This window comes from Mirounga leonina, unplaced genomic scaffold (genome assembly GCF_011800145.1).
Source record: "Mirounga leonina isolate KUSES-001 unplaced genomic scaffold, KU_Mleo_1.0 Mir_114, whole genome shotgun sequence".
Classification (NCBI taxonomy): Eukaryota; Metazoa; Chordata; class Mammalia; order Carnivora; family Phocidae; genus Mirounga; species Mirounga leonina.
This window is the reverse complement of record NW_023270265.1, coordinates 27,807,518-27,828,502: the sequence shown is the minus strand read 5'-3', so window position 1 is coordinate 27,828,502 and position 20,985 is coordinate 27,807,518. Positions and strand designations below refer to the sequence as shown.

Genomic DNA, 20,985 nt, shown 5'->3' with positions numbered 1-20,985 from the left:
GGCACCTGCGAGCGAGTATGTAGGTGTGGCTTAGGGACTAGCTACTTCGCTAGCGTTGGCCAAAGCTGGTGCTGCGGCGCCACCTCGTGGTCTTATGCAGGATAACTGGAAGTTCTGGTCTGGAACGCTTGCTTGCAGGTGTCAATTTTGCAACTTAGGAAGCCTATGACCTTAGATAAGTTACACCGCCTTTCTGCACCTGTTTCTCACTGTTCCTATGAGGGGCTTGGGTCTCTAATAGCAATAAAATTCTGGTCTGTAACAGACATTTATTAAGTGCCTACCAGGCCTAGAATTTTTATTGAGTGTGTGTGTGTGTGTGTGTGCCTCTCATCTTTCCACACACCTTCACACCTTCTTAGGCTTCTCACTCAGTGATCATCCCGCTGCCAGCAGCCCTCTCCCATCACAGCAGTCCTCTTCCCCCAAATCTCAAAACCCCCAAAAAAGACTTGTTGAAATCTTTAATTTAAAAATGGAGTAAGAAAATTTCTGGATAGAAATATAAATTCAGCTCTGGAAATCTTTCTCAGTTCTACCCCCATCCCAGGGCTTGCTTGGCCTTCACATTAAAAATAGAAACATCAAAGTACTAGATTACACCCCACCCACGGCTGACACAACTTCCTGCCACCTTGGGGCACAGATCCCATGGGAAAAACCATGCAGGGAAGGCATCTTAATTATTCTCCCAAACCTAAGCTCAACCCTTTGGTGCCTTGGCAGGGAGAGAGCCTGGGGCTCCTTTTTCTCCAACCCTTCACTGACTCTTGGTCTTGGCTTTGACTTTGGGCACTATGTAGGTTTGGTGGAAGAAATGGACAAAGAGGATGAAATAGGTCATATACAAGACAAGGGACCAGAAGAAGTGTTCCATTGTGGTGTGGCATCCCTGTTCCTGTCTCCAGATGTAAGTTAGGAAGCCAACAATGGTTCCCATAAACATCTGCAGGATCTGCAGGCTGGTGATGAGCATGGGTAACCACTTGGGGGACTTTACTTTGGCAGCCCTCAGAGTGTAGTAGATGTACATGATGGCATGCACACCAAAGTTCATGGTCATGAACCAGCCGCCTGCAGGCACCTTGTTCTTGTATCCAAAGCTCGCATACACTAGCACTGTGCTGTGGTGGTACCAGTGCACAAAGATGAGTGGCCGCTTACGCAGGATGATGAAGGCCGTGTCTCCTGGGAGATGGGGAGTCATAGCTGGCATACCACCCAGTGTTGGCACCACCCTCCATGATGAACAGAGGGACATAGGGGGAATTCTCAGGGCATGGAGAAGGGCCTTTGTGGCAAATAATTTAAAGAGGGGCTTGGGTAAGAGGTGTTAGGACCCAGGGGTGGGGAAGGGCCTCTCCATGTGATGGGGGAGGTGGGGGGGGGGTTCCTGAGGAGGGATGCCATTGACTGGGCACCAGAGAGACAAAGACTTGCCACTCACCAAGTTCAATGATCTTGCTGAGAACAAAGAGGCAGGACCAGAATCTGATTATGGGAGTGCTGATGAAGATGGAGAAGCACACAGTTTGCTTTAGGTCCCCCTTAAGTAGCAGGGTAGCCATATGGCCCCATGTCCTCAGTGCCCCCAGGATACTGAAATGGGATAGAGGAAAAGGGTGTAAGGTCATCCCCAGGCACCAATTCACCCTTCCCCCGTGGCCTGGCAGGTCACTGTCCCAAGCTCCACCACTTCCCCCTTCCAGCAGAATGGGTCACAGCTTCTGAGATCCTGGGGCCAGGATCCAACCTGTAATCTAGAGGAGATTAGGGCTGGGGAAGGACCAGGGAATGCTGGAGGATGGGACTGAAAACTGAGTTAGGGACTAGGGTTCTTGGGATGGGTAGGAACGTGGGAGGGGATGGGCAACAGGATTGGGAAGATGGAAGGAGTTTGGGGAATGAAATCTGGGAAGGAGGGGCTACAGAAGTTATTGGAAGGTCTTGGGAGAGTGTGTTTTGTTTTGTTTTGGGGGGGGGAGAGGGTGTTAGATTCTGAGAGCATTAGAGGCTGGAGAAAATTGTTAAAAGTACACAGACTCCATAAGCACAAGAGGACTCATGAGAGAGAGCAGAGGCTGCTTGTATGGGGCCTGGGGAAGAAAGTAAACAGGGTAATGTGGGAGGAGGATGGAAGCTGGGGAGGGAGCTGGAGCTGAGGGAATGGGCTAGGGAAAGAGTTAGATGGCAACTTGGGGCATTGACTCACTTGGGGTTTCCAGAAAGGTTTTAGGGATAGAATGAGGGTCTAGGGTCTACAGGATAGGCAGGGAGTGAAGACTGGGGGGAGGGGGGTCTTACCTGAAGAGTGCAAGGGAGAAGGACCAAAGGATTAGAGGCGCCTGCAGGTTGAAGCCCTTCCGTGCCTTCATGTAGTTCTGCCCCACAAAGATGAGTAGCAGGTAGACCAGAGCTATGAGGAATGAGGTTGCCCTGGCAGGCAGAAGGCAGAGGGGATGGGCTTATGGGTGGGTGCTGGTTACAGGAATGCCCACTGGTCTCTCAAGGTGAGTGCTCTGGGTTGGAGTCCCAGCTCTGCCACTTACTAGCTGTGTGACATTGGGAAAAAACTACTTAGTTCTCTGAGCCTCAGTTTCCTTATTATAAAGGAGAAATAACACTCCTCGCCTGACAGTGTTAAGGTATATAAAGTACCTAGTGCAGGGCAGGGGCTGTGTTCAAGGTTTCTGTGATTATTGCTCTCAGTGGAATTTTGAGTGGGTGACAGCTGCTGTGTCCATGCCTAGAACCAACCCAGAGGTCTGGTATAAGAAGAATGTGGCAATAGTTTCTGCCTGGTTGGGTTATGGTAAATTGGCTGGAGCACAAAGTCAGCCCACAAACACCTCTGAGGAGCTTTAGGGCAAGATCAAAGAGCCTGGGGAAATCTTGAAAGAGCTCCCTGACTGTGTCTCCTTCTCCACAGCGGGGACAATGGAGCATTTGGGGAATAGCGTGATAAATGTAAAGGCAGACTGTCCCTGGGACCAGCACTATGCCTGCACACACGGCCACAAAGGACAAAGGAGAGTCGTCTATAAGGTGGGTGGGAGTAGGAGTTCAGGTCAACCCCTTCCTCAGAGATCATTTCTCACTACACTCTTTCCCCTGGGTTTCTGTCTCCTACTTTCCTCAACCCATTTTCTTCCTTTCTCCCTCCCTTCCTCCCTGTCTCTTTCTTTTTCTCTTTCTCTCTCATTCTTTCTTTCTTTCCTCCGGGTCTAATCTCTGAGATGCCACGCTAACTGCACCTTGGACAACAGGGATATGGAGTCAGTACAGAGGAGCCCGATACCTTTGCTCTTTAAGAAAATCATTGCAGGCATCCAGTGTCCCCCCCCCCCCCCCCCATAGCAGTCATCAAGGTCAGGACCCTGGCACGGCCCTTCGCCTTCCCCAGGTCTCACCAGTACTCCTCCAAAAGGGGCCTCATGTCCTGGAACAGCTCGAAGTTGTAAGGCTGCAATATCTGCTCTATTTCGTCCGAGGCATTCATGGCTGTGACCATTTCGTTCTGCAGACGTCGAGGTCCGGAGCTTGAAAAGCTGGGCAAGAGGTTGGGGCACCGAGGATGGAGCGAACTTTGGGGCAGGACGAAACGCACGCGGAACTCCCAGGCAAGGAACTCCGCGGCAAGCGAGGAGCGTCAGATTCCGGCACGTGCGCCACAGTCAGACGACTTCCACCGCCGCCGCCGCTGCCGCTGCGGTTTATGAAGCTGAATTGCAGAGCTGCGGGCCGGGGCGGCGCGCGGCCCCTCCCAGCTCCAGACCGTTATCCAATCTCGACCAAGATACGCCCCTGTCCTGCCCCTGGGCCGCAACCCGCCCTCTGATTGGTCATCCTCCAGGGTACCTCCCCCAGGTGCTTCTCACACCCCAACCCAAATGCCAGTGGTAGGATCCCACCACACCCACTTTCCCATCCTTTTCTCCCACACCTCCATTCCCGCCCACCTGCTTGGCTAAGCCCCTGTACTGCCAACCATAGCCTTTGGCTGAGTGCGCTTTAATCCTGACCTACCTGGCAGTGAGGAGAGAGTGGAGGCGTCCTCAGCCTCTGATGCCTGCATTCAGAAATTCGGGTGTCAGTTTCTCGTCTCCCTGAGACCCTGGGAAACCCAGACCCCGGATGCAGACGAATCCCCCATAGTCCCATCTGCCCTCTTCAGGTCTGTGGTTGCGGGTGGGAAGGAGACTACTTTTAATATATTTTTAAAGATTTTATTTATGGGGGCGCCTGGGTGGCTCAGTCGTTAAGCGTCTGCCTTCGGCTCGGGTAATGATCCCAGGGTCCTGAGATTGAGCCCCACATCGGGCTCCCTGCTCAGGGGGAAGCCTGCTTCTCCCTCTCCAACTCCCCCTGCTTGTGTTCCCTCTCTTGTTGTGTCTGTCAAATAAATAAAATCTTTAAAAAAAAAAATTGAGAGAGAGAGAGAGAGAGAGTGGGGAGGAGCAGCGGGAGAGAGAGAGAAGCTGATGCCCTCCTAAGCAGGGAGCCTGATGCGGGGCTCCATCCCAGGACCCGGAGATCATGACCTGAGTTGAAGGCAGACGCTTAACCAACTGAGCCACCCAGGTGCCCTGAATTTTAAAAATTTTATTGTCAAGGTTGTTGATGTTGATGTTTGGGGAGATGGTAGTTGAGGCTGTTGTGGATTCTTTACAGTTTCCTGAATTCTTGAACTGCTCCAGCTTGAAACCCAGTAATAACCTTGGAGAGGAATTACGGTCACCCTCTGGGCTTCTGGGATTATTGTCTTCAGGTTTTCTGGAGGCCTTCTAGGGTTTATAGAAGAGGAGATGCAGTGCATCTCCCCAGTATCTTACTATTCTCTCCCAGAGTTTGTGCTTGTCTAATTAAATCTATTTTTTCCTTGCCTAGGCACCCAGCCCCAAAGAAATAAATATTTTAAAGCTTTTAAGGCCTTGTCTGTCCCTAATGTCTCTCCTAGGCTTTATGAAAGTGAGGGAGAAATACAAGACTTGAAGGCAGTTTGAAATAAGATGGAGATTTGCAAAACAAGGGCCGAGAGATGTAAATATAGATATTTAAAATCGGGACATGGTTATAAAAGTCTATGTGCAGTAAACCGCACAGGCTCCAGAGCCTGAGGCCCCAGGCAGGAATCCCAGCTCTACTTCTTTGAACCTCAGCCACTGTCCTGCCCATGCTTCCTTTCTTTCTTTCTTTCTTTCTTTCTTTTTTTTTTTTTTTTAAAGATTTTATTTATCTATTTGACAGAGAGAGACACAGCGAGAGAGGGAACACAAGCAGGGGGAGTGGGAGAGGGAGAAGCAGGCTTCCCGCGGAGCAGAGAGCCCCATGTGGGGCTCGATCCCAGGACACTTGGATTATGACCTGAGCTGAAGGCAGACGCTTAACAACTGAGCCACCCAGGCACCCCCTGCCCATGCTTTCTAATGATCCTCAAGTGTATCACTTTGTCCCTGTACTTCATCACTTCTCACCTGGTTGGCTCTCACTACAGCCCCTACCTTAGTCATGTTAACTGTTTGCACCACCTCCTTCTCTAATACAGTGCTTCTCTCTCTTCATTGCATTAGAATTGGAAAGGAATTCCCAAACCTGGCTGATGGTGACATTCCTGAGCCCCAATCCCAGAGATTCAGACCCAGTAGGTGGTCCCAGAACATATTTTGGAAACCATCATTGCCCTCTCATCTAAAACCTAAATTGGAGGGGCACCTGGGTGGCTTAGTTGGTTAAGCATCTGCCTTTGGCTCAGGTCATGATCCCAGGGTCCTGGCCTGGAATCCAGCCCTGTGTGGGGCTTCCCTGCTCAGCGGGGAGCCTGCTTCTCCCTTTCCCTTTGTCCCTCCCCCTGCTCATGCTCTCCTCATGCTCTCTAATAAATAAATAAAATCTTTATTTTTTTTAATTTTTAAAAAATATTTTATTTATTTATTTGACAGAGAGAGACAACGAGAGAGGGAACACAAGCAGAGGGAGTGGGAGAGGGAGAAGCAGGCTCCCCGCTGAGCAGGGAGCCTGATGTGGGGCTCAATCCCAGGATGCTGGGACCATGACCTGAGCCAAAGGCAGACACCTAATGACTGAGCCACCCAGGCGCCCCAATAAATAAAATCTTAAAAAAAAAATCTAAATTGGATCATGCTGCTTTCCTGCTTCAAACCCTTCTGTGGCTCTTGACTGCTCCCTATGTAGGCTGACACTCAGAAGATGATCAGTGCATATTTGATGAAGGAATGAATAGATGGAAGAATGAAAACTACAAGAATAACAATCTAGGTGTTACAAGACCTGGATTCAAATCCCAGCTTCACCATTAACTAGTCATATGGTTTTAGGCAAGTTATCGAGTCTTTGAGACTTGAATTTTTCATCAGTAAAATATAGACAGTCATACTTGCCTGCTTACCTCACAAGGTTGGGGGTCAGTATACAAATCATATAATGTCAAGGAAAGGATATTGTGGATTAGACAGACACATGGAAATGTCAGGGTGAATCATTTTGGAAGGTTTACAAATGCATATAGCATAAGCATACGTGGTCCTGAGCTGCTCTCAAAAGAGGATATTTTACATCGTCTTTCCCTGTGAAGTTTAAAGATTTTACTTTATTTTTTAAAGGTTTTTTGGAAGAAGTGGTATTTATTTTTTTTAAGATTTTATTTATTTATTTGAGAGAAAGCATGCAGGAGCGGGGGGAGGGCAGAGGGAGAAAGAGAAGCAGACGCCCCACTGAGCAGGGAACCCCAATGCTGGCTCCATCCCACGACCCCAGGATCATGACCTGAGCCGAAGGCAGACTCTTAACTGACTGAGCCATTCAGGTGCCCTGCCCTGTTGTTGTTTTTTTTTTAATTTATTTATTTATTTGAGAGAGAGAGCATGACCACATGTGCACATACAAGCAGGGGCAGGGGGAGGGGCCGAAGGAGAGAGAAAGAAGCTCAAGCAAACTCCCCTCTGAGCACGGAGCCAGATAGGGAGCTCGATCCCAGGACCCTGAGATCATGATCTGAGCCGAAATCAAGAGTCTGACTTTTAACTGACTGAGCCACCCAGGCACCCCTAAAGATTTTATTTTTAAGTAATCTTTACACCCAGTGTGGTACTTGAACTCACAACCCTAAGATCAAGAGTCACATGCTCTACTGACTGAGCCAACCAGGTGCCCCTTATGGTTTCTTGATGAATGCCTGTTTACCCCACTAGTCCTTGAGCTCCATAAATGCAGGGAATATGTCTTTTTTGCTCAACATCATTTTCCTAACCCTGGGCACATACTAGGTACTCAGATAATATTTGCTGCATGACTGATTGGATGGGTGAAATCCTCAGCTTATAAATCTGGGTGACACTCTTTGTTTCTCCAGGATAAACACACACCCAAGCTTGTCTGGTCTTTTGGCTCTTGGCCTCAGCTTTCTCATCTGTAAAATGGGGATAATATCTACCTTAGAAGGATGTTTATGAGGATCAAATGAGATCATATATGTTAAAGAGCATTATACAATGTAAAGTGTTAAGCAGCCATCAGTAATTACCAAAAAAGTTAAATTTGTACAAATTTCAATTTCTTTTTATTTTATTTTTTATTTTTTTATTTTTTTAAAGATTTTATTTATTTATTTGAGAGAGAGAGAATGAGAGATTTTATTTATTTATTTGAGAGAGAGAGAATGAGAGACAGAGAGCACGAGAGGGAGGAGGGTCAGAGGGAGAAGCAGACTCCCTGCCAAGCAGGGAGCCCGATGCGGGACTCGATCCTAGTACCCTGGATCATGACCTGAGCCGAAGGCAGTTGCTTAACCAACTGAGCTACCCAGGCGCCCTCTTTTTATTTTTTTAAAGATTTTATTTATTTACTTGACAGAGAGAAAGCACAGAGGGAGAGTGAGAGGGAGAAGCAGACTCCCCACTGAGCAGGGAGCCCAATGCAGGGCTCGATCCCAGTACCCTGGGATCATGACCTGAGCTGAAGGCAGACGCTCAGCCAGCTGAGCTACCCAGGTGTCCCTCAATTTCTTTTTAATAAAACTGAACTAAATTAACTTAAAAAAAAGTCACGATCTCGTGACTGGTTGCACAACAATGTGAAATGTACTTAACAATAGTGAATTACACACTTAAAAATAGTTAAGGTGGTACATTTTATGTTACATATATCTTACCGCAATTTTTAAAAAATTTAAAGGAAGGCTATAAAATGGGAACAGTTTTAAGATAAAGAGTTAATGTGCATACTACCTAAAAAGCTTACCCTTAGTCCTATCTATGACCCTTGATAAATGGGTAAAACATAGATATGCTCATCTTATAGACTCTAGTGTCCCCAGATCCATCTGTCATTAGCTTCCAGAAATATCTTCCTAAAACACAAGTTAGTTCATGCCATTCCTCTTTAAGAACAACAAAAAAATTCTCAGGGCAAAGGTCAGAATCCTGAGATTAGCCCTCACTCTTCCTCTCCAGCCAATGTTCCATCATCCCTTTGCGTCCCAGTGTTTCACATTTTAGCTTTAGAAAGTCACAACTCCATTAACTAATACTATATTTCATGTTTTTCAACCCCTTTACCTCTCTCCACATTGTTTTATCTCTCCAGACATCTTCTCATCTGGACAAATCTTACTCTTTGTTTGGCCTTAGCTCTAAAGCACTTGACCTGCAAAAGCCTAACCTGCTTCAGAGTCAAACCCTTCCTTCTCTGTCTTCCACCCACAGGACTTTGCCCAAACTGCCTGCTGGTATTGTGCTTCCACCAATGGAGTAAAGTTAATTATATATTTTCTGTACTACCTGGCTCCCCCACCCTATCCCAAAAGGTCATTTTTGTTAGGGCACCCATCCTTGAGGGAAGCACACAGCTCTAGGCCCATAGACGGCACTCAGAGTATGTCTGTTGCTTTGAATTGAACAGGCATCTAGGGGAAATACAAACAGTAAATATATATATATTTTAAAGACTCAACTTCCTCAGTAATTATGGAAATGCAAATTAAAGACTATATGTATACTGTGGTCCCAATTAACAGCCATTAAACCAAGTAAAAATTAAATACCCAACGCCAGTCAAAGCCCTGGGAAAAGATATATACACACCTGGCTAGTGGCTGGGTAAATTGATTTAATCCTTCTAGAAGCACACATAGGTAATACTTAGCAAGAGTCAGCTGGTATGCTTTGACCCAAACCCTCACCTAGAAACTTAAAAACCAGTGATATAGGCAAAAAAAAAAATCTGTATGTACTGAAACACTTATGTCAGTAGGTGATTAAATTATTAAACACTTCATAGTATAAAACAGCTTACAGCTACCAGAACATGGAGAAACATGAAACCATGTTTGCAAAATAATGTGAAAGAAAACAATATTTAAAACCGTATCTATCCTATTACCTCAGTTACCTCAGTTTTTATCTTTTTTAAAAGATTTTATTTATTTATTTGAGAGAGAGAGAGAACAAGCACAAGTAGGGGGAGTGGAGAGCAGAGGGAGAAACAGGCTTCCCATTTAGCAGGGAGCCCAATTCAGGGCTTAATCCCAGGATCTGGGATCATGACCTGAGCCGAAGGCAGACGCTTAATGACTGAGCCACCCAGGTGCCCCAGTGATGATGTTTTTAAAGATTGAAGTTGAAAAGAGACACTAAAACGTGAAATCATTTGATGGGGTGGGTGATATTATAGGAAAAAAATTAGAAGTATTTTAAATTTTCTTTCATGATACTTTAAAATTGATGTCACAAGATTTTGAAATCCAGGGAAAAATGCTTTTAATGACATAGGAAGTGCTCTGGATAGAATGTAAACTTTTAAAAATGCAGGATATGAGAATATGTATAGTATGGTCTCAGATTTGTGGAGCAAAAACATGAAAGACTGTAGATAGAATATTGGTAAACTTTCTCTAGAGGAAAAAATATGGAAGAAAACTATGCTGAAAACAAACATTGGAAGGAAATACAACAAAAATGCTAACAGTTTGGATGGTAGAATATGGGTGATTTAAAAATTATTTTTGTAATCAGTAAATGTTCAAAACTAATAGGTGATCAAAACTAATAGGGTTTCTACACCTGAATGTGAGTTGTCTGTAACTCAGATCAGCCAGGTGGAGAAGTCCAGTGGGAAGTTGGAAATATGAGCAAGAACAGAGAACAGAGGTCAAGATAGAAAATAAGTAGTTTGGAGTTAGCCAAATAGAAGTAACAGGTGAAATCATGAAAGAAAATTAGCCAGGAAAGAGTATACAGTGAGATGGAGTAAGGGACAGGGACAGGACTTTAAGAAACAATAGCATTAAAGAGGTGGGAAGTATGGGAAGAAGACCAGCAAAGGCACAGGAAGAAATATAGAAGCAAAACCAAGACAGTAAAAATACCGGGGAAAGGAGGTGATCTGACATGGACATGCAGGATCTGAGGGTGCGGAAGGTAGAAGCAGAAAAGCCAATTTAGTGACAGAACACAGAAAATAACCAGTTGTCTAAAACTCAGGCTGTCAATCTGCCTTCAACTCTCAGGGTAGAGGATACCGCTGAACTCTTGGCTGTGGATGAAATTGGCCAAGGAGAGGTCAAGCAGGGCCTTTCAAACTGGGGTCCATAGACCATTTACACTGTCATCTCCAGCTTGTTAAAAATGAAGTCTCCTGGGGGCGCCTGGGTGGCTCAGTTGGTTAAGCGACGCCTTCGGCTCAGGTCATGATCCTGGAGTCCCAGGATCGAGTCCCGCATCGGGCTCCCTGCTCGGCAGGGAGTCTGCTTCTCCCTCTGACCCTCCTCCCTCTCATGCTCTCTGTCTCTCAAATAAATAAATAAAATCTTAAAAAAAAAAAAATGAAGTCTCCTGGGGCACCTGGGTGGCTCAGTAGGTTAAGCATCTGCCTTTGGCTCAGGTCATGAACCCAGCCAGGGTCCTGGAATCGAGCCCTCATCAGTTGGGGAGGGGGGGTGGTCACTGCTCAGTGGGGAGTCTGCTTCTCCCTCTCCCTCTGCCTGCTGCTCACCCTGCTTGTGCTCTCTCTCTCAAATAAATAAATGAATGAATGAATGAATGAATATCTTTTAAAAAAATGAAGTCTCCTGGGTTCACGCCAGCCTTCTGATACTGAATATATTTAGAGGTAGGTAGGGCTTGGGAACTACACTTTCAACAAGCTTCCCAGGTGATTCTTTTGCTCATTAGAGTTTGGGAACTATTAATGAGAGTCAGAAGATTGAAGAGGCTACAACCCCAGGAGAAATATCAATGTTAGTGGCTTTCATAATTTTTTGATTGAGACACACAAGGATAAATACATGTTATGTTGTAACTTCACACATACACATGTATTGGAAACATCTTTCAAAACATACATATCCTTTCCATGTTGTGTCTGGTATTTTTATGCCACTGTATTTCATTATTTAAAAATGCCCATCATGGGGTGCCTGGGTGGCTCAGTTGGTTAAGCATTCTACTCTTGATCTCAGCTCAGGTCTTGATCTCAGGGTCATAAGTTCAAGCCCCGCGTTGGGTTCCACACTGGGGGTGGAGACGACTTAAAAAAAAGTGCCCATCATGGGGCACCTGGGTGGCTCCTCCCTGCTTGGCGGGAAGCCTGCTTCTCCCTCTGCCACTCCCCCTGCTGTGTTCCCTCTCTCACTGTCACTCTGTCAAATAAATAAATAAAATCTTTAAAAAAAATGCCCATCATGACCCACTAATAGGCTGCATCTTGTAATTTGAAAACCACTGGTTAAGGAGTTAGCAGAGGGAGAGGGTGTTGCTGGGAGCCAGGAAAAAATAAATCGAAACTCTCCACAGGCTCAAAGTTTTTGAGAGTCATCTTTGAAGAACCCTCAGTTCTTCACTTGTTAACTGTTACTGGACAAATGAATTCATGAAGGCCATGGCTCCACCAAGAGCCCATAGTGACCCCTGCTGTCCAAGCCACCAGCGCAGGTCAGAAGGAGGCTATGCAAGATGGGGCAGCCCCACCAGATGTAGGTACTAAAAGGAAGGTTGGAAGTGGCTAGAGAGAAGCCGCCCTCGCTTTGGCCATGCCGTCTGCTCACCAGTCCTGCTAAGGATTGTCTCTGTCTTGTGGGCTACACCTGACTTTCTTCTCAAGGGCCTCCCTGACCCAACCTGTCTCACATCCACCTACTGTCGACATCATCAACCTTAAAAAAGAAAGAAAGAAAAACATTAAGCTAAGTGAAAGAAGTCAAACACAAAAGACTACATACTGTGATGCCATTTATATCAAATTCTATTTATTTGAGTCCTTTCTCTTTTTTCTTGATAAGTCTGGTTAGAGGTTTATCAATTTTTTAAAAGATTTTATTTATTTATTTGACAAAGAGATAGAGCCAGAGAACACAAGTGGAGGGAATAGCGGAGGGAGAGGGAGAAGCAGGCTCTGCACCGAGCAGGGAGCCTGATGCGGGACTCGATCCCAGGACCCTGGGACCATGACCCGAGCCGAACGCAGATGCTTAACCATCTGAGCCACCCAAGAGCCCCAGTTTATCAATTTTTTAAACATTTTTTTATTGGGTGCCTGGGTGGCTCAGTTGGTTGAGCATCTGTCTTCGGCTCAGGTCATGATCCCAGGGTCCTGGGATCAGGTCCCTGCTTCTCCTTCTCCCTCTGCTTCTCCCCCTGCTTGTGCTCTCTCTGTCAAATAAATGGATAAAATCTTTTTAAAAAAACATTTTTTAATTTAAATTCAATTAATTAGGGGCATCTGGGTGGCTCAGTCATTACGTATCCGCCTTCAGCTCATGTCATGATCCCAGGGTCCTGGGATCGAGCCCTGCATCAGGCTCCCTGCTCAGCTGGGAGTCTGCTTCTCCCTCTCCCACTCCCCTGTTTGTGTTCCCTCTCTTGCTGTCTCTCTGTCAAATAAATAAATAAAATCATTTAAAAAAATAAATTCAATTAATTAGCATATAATGTAGAATTGGTTTCAGAGGTATAGGTCTGTGATTCATCAGTCTTATATAATACCCAGTGCTCATTACATCACATGCCCTCCTTTTTTTTTTTAAAGATTTTTATTTATTTATTTGACAGAGAGAGACACAACGAGAGAGAAAGCACAAGTAGGGGGAGTGGGAGAGGGAGAAGGAGGCTCCCCACTGAGCAGGGAGCCCGATGTGGGGCTTGATCCCAGGACCCCGGGACCATGACCTGAGCTGAAGGCAGATGCTTAACAACTGAGCCACCCAGGCGCCCCATCACATGCCCTCCTTAATGTCCATCACCCAGTTACCCCATCCCTCCACCCCTCTCCCCTCCAGCAGCCCTCAATTTTATTGATTTTTTTCAAAGAGCCAGATCCTGGTTTCACCAACCGGTTCTATTGTTTTTTAAGTTTCTATATCATTTATTTCTGCTCTAATCTTTATATGAAATTCTAAAAAAAAACCCACAAAATCACAGTGGCAGAAAGCAGGTCAGTGGTTGGACAGAACTAAGTGTTAGGTAAGGGGATTGATTGCAATGGGGTAAAGGGAACTTTTCATAGTGATAGAAATATTTTATATCTAAGGAAAGAACTGTTAAGAGAGCTGTCTATGGTGTGGGTGCTGTCTATGCAGAGCTGTTAAGGTGAACTGGGTGAATAGGAGAAGTGGTGAGCCTTTTGACATTTTTGGGAATTTTTTCTGGGTGTACTACTTAAGAAATAAATAGCTAAAACAGAGGCACCTGACTGGCTCACAAGGTAAAGCATGCAACTCTTGATCTCAGGGTCATGAGTTCAAGCCCCAGTTGGGCATAAAGCTTACTTTAATAGAAAAGAAAAGAAAGCTAAAATAAAACAGGTATAAAAATAAACTGAATTTAGGTGTGTCTGGGTGGCTCAGTTGGTTGGGTGTCTGACTCTCGGTTTTGGCTTGGTCCTGATCTCAGGGTCATGGGATTGAACCCCACATGGGGCTCTGTGCTCAGCGCGGAGTCAGCTTGGGATTCTCTCCCTCTCCCTCTGCCCCTCCCCCACTTGCACACACACTCTCTCTCAAATAAAATAAATAAAATCTTTTAAAAATAAACTGAATTTAGACTCAGAATTTTTTAAAGAGAGAAACATGATTTTTTTAGACTCAAATTTGAAGTGGGTCATACCTGTTATATGAACATATTGATATTTTAAAAATACAATTATAACAACAACAACAACTAACATTTACTGAGTGTTGCCATATGCCAGGCATGGGTTAAGAACTTGAGGCATACAGAAGTTAAGTAATGCGTCTGAGATTATACAGCTAGCCAGAAGCTGTGAATTTCTGAAGGTGACTGGATCCTTACAGCATAGAAGAGACTAAGATGGGGTGGGTAAGTGCTTCCTGTGGGTGTAAAGTGGGTGTGGTAAGAAAGAAAGTTTACTGTTCTGGCCCACAAAAGGCCTTGGTCTGAAAGCTGAGCTGAAACAACTAGCAGGCCTCAGAGAACGGGTCCAGGGACTCAAGATCTAAGGGTCATGTTGTGGGAGTTACACCCCAATCAGAATTCTCCATGTTTGATCAAAGGGAAATAAGCAAGGCAGGCAAGACATTAAGGATTTCCAGTATGAGTCAGGAAAACCTGATCTGAGATGGTTGGTCAACTAGCAGGGATGTACGGCTAATGCGTCCCTACGGCAGCTGGAAGGGCCATGTGTAGATGAGAGGCATTCAGGGAAAAGAGGAAAAATAGGGAAATAGTTGGAGGGGTAGAAGTAGTGTAGGGTCTATGATAGAGAAATCGCCCCCAATTAGCCCATACATGGCTTCAGGGACAGAATGGGCTCAGGAGGCCAACTAGTGGATGGAACAGGGTATTACGTAATTAACCCTAAGGCCTGAACATCTCCAGATTGTCTGATGGGGAGGGCTGAGCCATTGCAAGTCAGTGTCTGCATCCTGACCTTTCACCCAGTTGAATAGATCTTTTCCTGGGGTTTCCAAACCTCAATTTCCACTGCTTCATTGAGACCTCACTTTTCTAATTCCTCTGTGGAAAACAACCAACGTCCTTTGGTTTCTCCCTTGCATATCTGAGAGCTTGGAGAAATGTCAGTTTTGTCCCCGAGATAGGGAAAGAGTTCATTAGTACTATCTGGATCAGTGCCTTGAGTAGCCAGTTCCAACCCCCTTAGCACCTGAGTCCGTAGCTGGACTATCGCTAGCTGGTATGAGCCTGAATCATGTTTTGTTTTATTTTTCTAGACTGTGTCATCCTTCCTCCCCCAATTTATTAGAACTTTTCTGAGAGCCAGGACCATGTCTGTCACACCATCCAATCTATCGAAACCTCAAGGTTCTACTGCCAAATATATTCATTGCTCTGTCCACTACATCCAAATGGGTCTAAGGCAGGAAACTAATAGCACACTCAAGTTGGGTAATTCTAAAAAAGTTTAATAAGGGAACTATTAAACTAATAAACTGGTATAGGGAAATACAGGTGGTGGCCACTTTACCCCTAGAAGGAAGGAATGGGGGAAGGGAGCCATTCCTAGAATACAGACACACAGAGCATTGTGGAGAGGGCTGCCTGACAGGAGCTGTGACCTGTAATCAATTGCCATAGGTGCCCACAGCAACCCTGCAGATTGAGCTCCTCCCACCCTCTGATCTCTTGCTGGTGCTGCACATGAGCCAAGTTCAACCAGAAGCCTGAGGGCCTAGGAGCCAGTTAATAAGTCAATATAGGTTGACTTCCAGAGAAGGATAGAGTGAAACTACAATGGTAAACAGAACATCATCTTTATTTATTTATTTTTTTCAGAACATCGTCTTTAACCTAGACTCCTGCAGTAACCTTACCTTTGATTTCTTCACAGCTGCCAAAGCAATCTCTTTTTTTAATGTGATAAAATATATAAAGATGAAAACTACCATTTTAACTATTTTTTTCATTTTTAAATTTTAATTTATTTGAGAGAGAGAGAGAGAGCGTGTGCACAAGCAGGGGGAATGGCAGGCAGAGGGAGAGGGAGAAGCAGGCTTCCTGCTGAGTAGAGAGCTTGATGTGGGGCTCAATCCCAGCACCCTGGGATCATGACCTGAGCCAAAGGCAGACACTTAACCAACTGAGCCACCCAGGCAACCTTTTATAACTTTATAATAAGTTTAAATTGAGAAGCATTACAAGGTTTTAAGGAGGGGAATCACATCAGTATATATGTTTATATAACATATAATTTATACATATATATTATTTATATATAATATATATTTATAATCTTTAAAATCTATATATAGATTTAGATTTTTTATATATTATATAGATACAGATTTTATTATTTTTTTAGATTTTTATTTATTTATTTGAGAGAGAGAGAGCATCTCGAGGGGGGGAGAGGGTCAGAGGGAGAAGCAGACTCCCCGCTGAGCAGGGAGCCCAGTCTGGGACTCTATCACAGGACTCCGGGATCATGACCTGAGCTGAAGGCAGTCGCTTAACCAACTGAGCCACCAAGGTGCCCCGATTTTATTATTTTTTATTTTCTTAAAGATTTTAATTATTTGATGGGGCGCCTGGGTGGCTCAGTCGTTAAGCATCTGCCTTCGGCTCAGGTCATGATCCCAGGGTCCTGGGATCGAGCCCCGCATCAGGCTCCCTGCTCGGAGGGAAGCCTGCTTCTCCCTCTCCCACTCCCCCTGCTTGTGTTCCCTCTCTCGCTGTGTCTCTCTCTGTCAAATAAATAAAATCTTAAAAAAAAAAAAGATTTTATTTAGTTGAGAGAGAGCGAGAGCAAGCAAGGGGGAGGGGGAGAGGGAAGGGGAGAAGCAGACTCCCTGCTGAGCAGGGAACCCTACACAGGACTTGATTCCAGGACCCTGGGATCATGACCTGAGCCAAAGGCAGACACTTAACCGACTGAGCCACCCAGACACCCTAGATTTTAAAGATTATATTTATTTATTTTGAGAGAGAGCATGAGTGCAGGAAGGGACAGAGGCAGAGGGAGAGAGACTCTCAAGCAGAGTCCACGCTGAGTGTGGAGCCCTACACAGGGCTCCATCACACAACCCTGAGATCATGACATGAGCTGAAATCAAGAGTGGAACGCTTAATCGACTGAACCACCCAGGTGCCCCTCAATCTATATTTTTAAAAGTCTGCATTAGAGTTCCTGGAAAAGTTAAGCATAGAATTACTATATGACCCAGAAATTTCACTCTTATGTATATATCCAGAAAAACTGAAAATAGGGACTCAAGCAAACACATGTATGCTAATGTTCACTGTAGTATTATTCACAATACTCAAAGGTTGAAACAACCAAAGTGTCCTTCAACAGATGAATGGATAAACAAAATGTAGTATATGTATACAATGGCATATTAATCAGCCATAGAAAAGAATGAAGTTCTGATACATGGTGTAACATGGATAAGCCTTGTAAACATAATGCTAAGTGAAAGAAGTCAGAAAAATTTTGGTAACAGATAATAGTGATGGTTGCGGAACATTGTGAATATAATTAATGCGACTGAATTCTACACTTTAAAACAGTTAAAATGGAGGCCCTGCTTGTTCTCCCTCTCCCTCTTCCTGTCCCGCCCTCTGCTTGTACTCTCTCTGTCAAATAAATAAATAAATCTTTTAAAAAAAGGTTATAATAATCCAGACAGTGTAGTACTGGCCTAAGGACAGACATACATCAATGGAATAGAACTGAGAGCCAGGGGTGCCTGGGTGGCTCAGTAGGTTAAGCATCTCCCTTCAGCTCAGGTCATGATCCCAGGGTCCTGGGATTGAGTCCTGTATCAGGCTCCTTGCTCAGCGGGGAGCCCGCTTCTCCCTCTGCCTGTGCTCTCCCTGCTTGTGCGTTCTCTCTCTCTCTCTCTGGCAAATGAATAAATAAAATCCTTAAAGATTGCTATGGATCTATTCTAACAAAATTTAAATACAAGCCTCAAAAGGATCCATCTGATTCCAAGAAATTTAACAGCACACCAGAAAAAATCCAACATTATCTAAAAGAATACAACATAATCTAGCAACCAATGATGTAAAATTCACAATGTCTGACTCAAAAAAACCTAAACATCCAAAAAAAGGCAAGAAAATATTACCCATAAACAGGATAAAAATCAGTCAATAGAGGCCAGTGGTGGATCAAGGGATGCAGAAACCCAGGGTCCTGGCAGCAGGGTGGCCCACTGGCTGATAGCAAGGATAGAGCCAGTGTGCCAAGGCCAGCTATAAGAAGCAAGTGACTGTCTTGGCTGAGTATCACTGGCCCAGATGTCAAGAAGTTGAATGTATTCAAGACCAATCTGGGGCCATTTGCCAGCAAGCACAAGCAGAAGATCCAGAAGAGTCCTCAAGTTCCAAGTACAGTTCCAGGACATGTGTGCCACCACTGGTGTGGATCCTCTGACTTCTGAAAAACGATTTTGGTCTGAGATGCTGGGGATACAAATTATCACAGTGTGCCTGGCCCTTCCATTTCCCCCGAAATGGAAGATATAAGATAGGTCCAAATGAAACTTCTTTGGAGAACTTTGGAGGACCTATATCAATAGCTATTCAAAGAAAGAAGAAAATTTGCCTAGGATATCAGCCAAGACAATCTGATCAGGGCCATTAAGTAACTAAAGGCACTGGCTTCAGCGTCATCCCTGTGGGTAGCTCTTACCTCATCAATCTGTTCTGAGTTCAACAGAGATCACACTAGGTGTTGCTGCCTGCAGGGAAGATGGCCATGTCACCAACAGGGAGATCAAAGCCAGTCTTAAATGGGAGACAAAGTGAGGCAAGTTCTGGAACATCTGCTGAAGGAAAGGTTGGCCTGGTTGGACTTGTAGGCCCCAGAGGAGGCACACTAATATGTGGCAGCTCTTTCCACGGACCTCTACTCCCATAAGATTACCACTGATGAGGTCAGGGAAGTCCTCTCCTGAATCTGAGAGTGTGGAAAAGGGCACAGTGGCTGCCAGGGAGAAGAGAGAGAAGCTACTGGTAAATAAAACCTCAACAACTTTGTTTAAAAAAAAAGAAAAATATCAACCAATAAAAACAGATCCAGAAATAATAATGTGATGGAACAAACAAGGACATAAAAGCAGTGATTATAAAAATGCTCTAGGGCGCTTGGGGGGCTCAATAAGTTAAGTGCCTGCCTTCAGCTCAGGTCATGATCCTGGGGTCCTGGGATCGAGTCCCGAATCGGGCCCCTGCTCAGTGGGGAGTCTGCTTCTCCCTCTTCCTCCGCTTCTCCTTCTCCCTCTCCCTGTGCTGTGCTCTCTCTCTCTGTCAAATAAATAAATAAAATCTTTTAAAAAATGCTCTGTAGGAACTCCTGGGTGGCTCAGTCTGTTAAGCGTCTGCCTTCAGCTCAGATCATGATCCCAGGGTTCTGGGATCAAGCCCCATGTCAGGCTCCCAGCTCAGCGGGGAGCCTGCTTCTCCCTCTCCTCCCTGCTCATGCCCTCTCTCACTATTCTGTCTGTCTGTCTCTCTCAAATAAATAAATAAAATCTTTTTAAAAATAAAAAAAAATAAAAAATGCTCTATAAGTTCAAAAAGACAGGGGAAAACATGGCCACAATAATTAGAGAAAATGAAGATATAAGAAAGATCCAATGAAACATCTAGATATAAAAAATACATTATCTGGGGCACCTGCGTGGCTCAGTCGGTTGGGCGGCTGCCTTCGGCTCAGGTCATGATCCCAGTGCCCTGGGATTGAGTCCCGCATCGGGCTCCTTGTTCAGCAAGGAGCCTGCTTCTCCCTTTGCCTGAAGCTCCCCCTGCTTGTACTCTCGCTCACTCTCTCTTGCCCACGCTCTCTCTCTCTAACAAATAAATAAATAAATAAATAAAATCTTTAAAAAAAAAGAATTCATGGCTTTTTCCCCATGATTCTTTAGTCTTTCAACTTTTTTTTTTCTTTCCTTTCTCAACCAATCTCTTATTTTATCAACTCCTTTTTAAAATCTTTTTTTCATTTTTATTTTTACAGTTACATTCTAACCCTTCATTGTATTTAATCTTATTTTTGTATATATATAGGTTTTTCTTTCTTTACAATTTTGGGATGCAGTTTCTTCTAACAGACCAAAATACACCCAAAATCTAGTGTATGGCTCTGTTCTATTCACCTGTCTGATCATATTCTCTTTTTTGTTTGTTTGCTTTTTCTTCTTCTTCTTCCCTTTTTTTTTTTTTTTTGGTTCTTTTGGTTTTTTGTTTTGTTAAAATCTTTTTTAATTGTCATCTTTATAGTTGCATTCTACCCTTTCAATGTACTTAATTTTATTTGTGTGTGTGTGTATATATATTTATATATATACATAAAGCCTTTCTTTTTTATTTATTTATTTATTTTTTTAAAGGTTTTATTTATTTATTTGACAGAGAGAGAGACAGTGAGAGCAGGAACACAAGCAGGGGGAGTGGGAGAGGGAGAAGCAGGCTTCCCGCCGAGCAGGGAGCCCGATGTGGGACTCAATCCCAGGACCCTGGGATCATGACCTGAGCCGAAGGCAGACGCTTAACGACTGAGTCACCCAGGCACCCTAAAGCTTTTCTTTCTTTACAATTTTTAGATATAGTTTCTTCTAACAAACTGACCAAAATACACTCAGGAGATAGTGTATTGCTCTGTTCTGTTCACCTGTTTATATCCTTTCCTTTTTTGTTGTTGTTGTTGTTGTTGTTTCTCTTTTATTTTTTCTTGTCTTTCAATTTCCATTTTTACAGTTACATTCTATCCTTCCACTGTATTTAATTTTATTTTTGTACATATTTTTTTCTTTACAATTTTGATATCTAGTTTTCTAAAAAACAGACCAAAATACACACCGAATCCAGTGTATTGCTCTATTCTGCTCACCTGTCTGATTATATTCTCTCTTTTTCTCTCTCTCTTTTTTTTTCCTGGTTTCGGGTCTCTTCTGATTTGTTTAGTGTATATTTCTCTGGGATCATTGTTGCCACTTTAGTATTTTGCTCTCTCATTCATCTATTCTTCTCTGAACAGAACGACAAGATGGAA

At 44.3% G+C, this 20,985-nt stretch overlaps 1 protein-coding gene and 1 pseudogene across 1 annotated transcript; one reads left to right on the top strand and one right to left on the bottom strand.

Moving 5' to 3' along the window:
- Window positions 1–597: 597 nt before the first annotated feature.
- ELOVL3 (ELOVL fatty acid elongase 3) lies at window positions 598–4,135 on the bottom strand. Its single transcript, XM_035020686.1, has 4 exons — window positions 3,411–4,135; window positions 2,305–2,436; window positions 1,448–1,599; window positions 598–1,188 (listed from the first exon to the last, which is right to left on the bottom strand). The coding sequence occupies exons 1-4, from the start codon at window positions 3,509–3,511 to the stop codon at window positions 761–763; spliced, it is 813 nt and encodes a 270-aa protein (XP_034876577.1). The 5' UTR covers window positions 3,512–4,135; the 3' UTR covers window positions 598–760.
- A 6,268-nt stretch (window positions 4,136–10,403) lies between these two features.
- On the top strand, window positions 10,404–19,117 carry LOC117998443 (annotated as a pseudogene).
- The last annotated feature ends 1,868 nt before the right edge of the window (window positions 19,118–20,985 follow it).

Excerpts from the sequence above, each read along its gene's own strand:
- ELOVL3 (XM_035020686.1), bottom strand. The coding sequence starts at position 3,511 with ATGGTCACAGCCATGAATGCCTCGGACGAAATAGAGCAGATATTGCAG. Across the intron at positions 2,437-3,410 it reads CCCCTTTTGGAGGAGTACTG|GGCAACCTCATTCCTCATAG; the intron begins GTGAGACCTGGG and ends TCTGCCTGCCAG. Across the intron at positions 1,600-2,304 it reads TTCTCCCTTGCACTCTTCAG|TATCCTGGGGGCACTGAGGA; the intron begins GTAAGACCCCCC and ends ATCCCATTTCAG.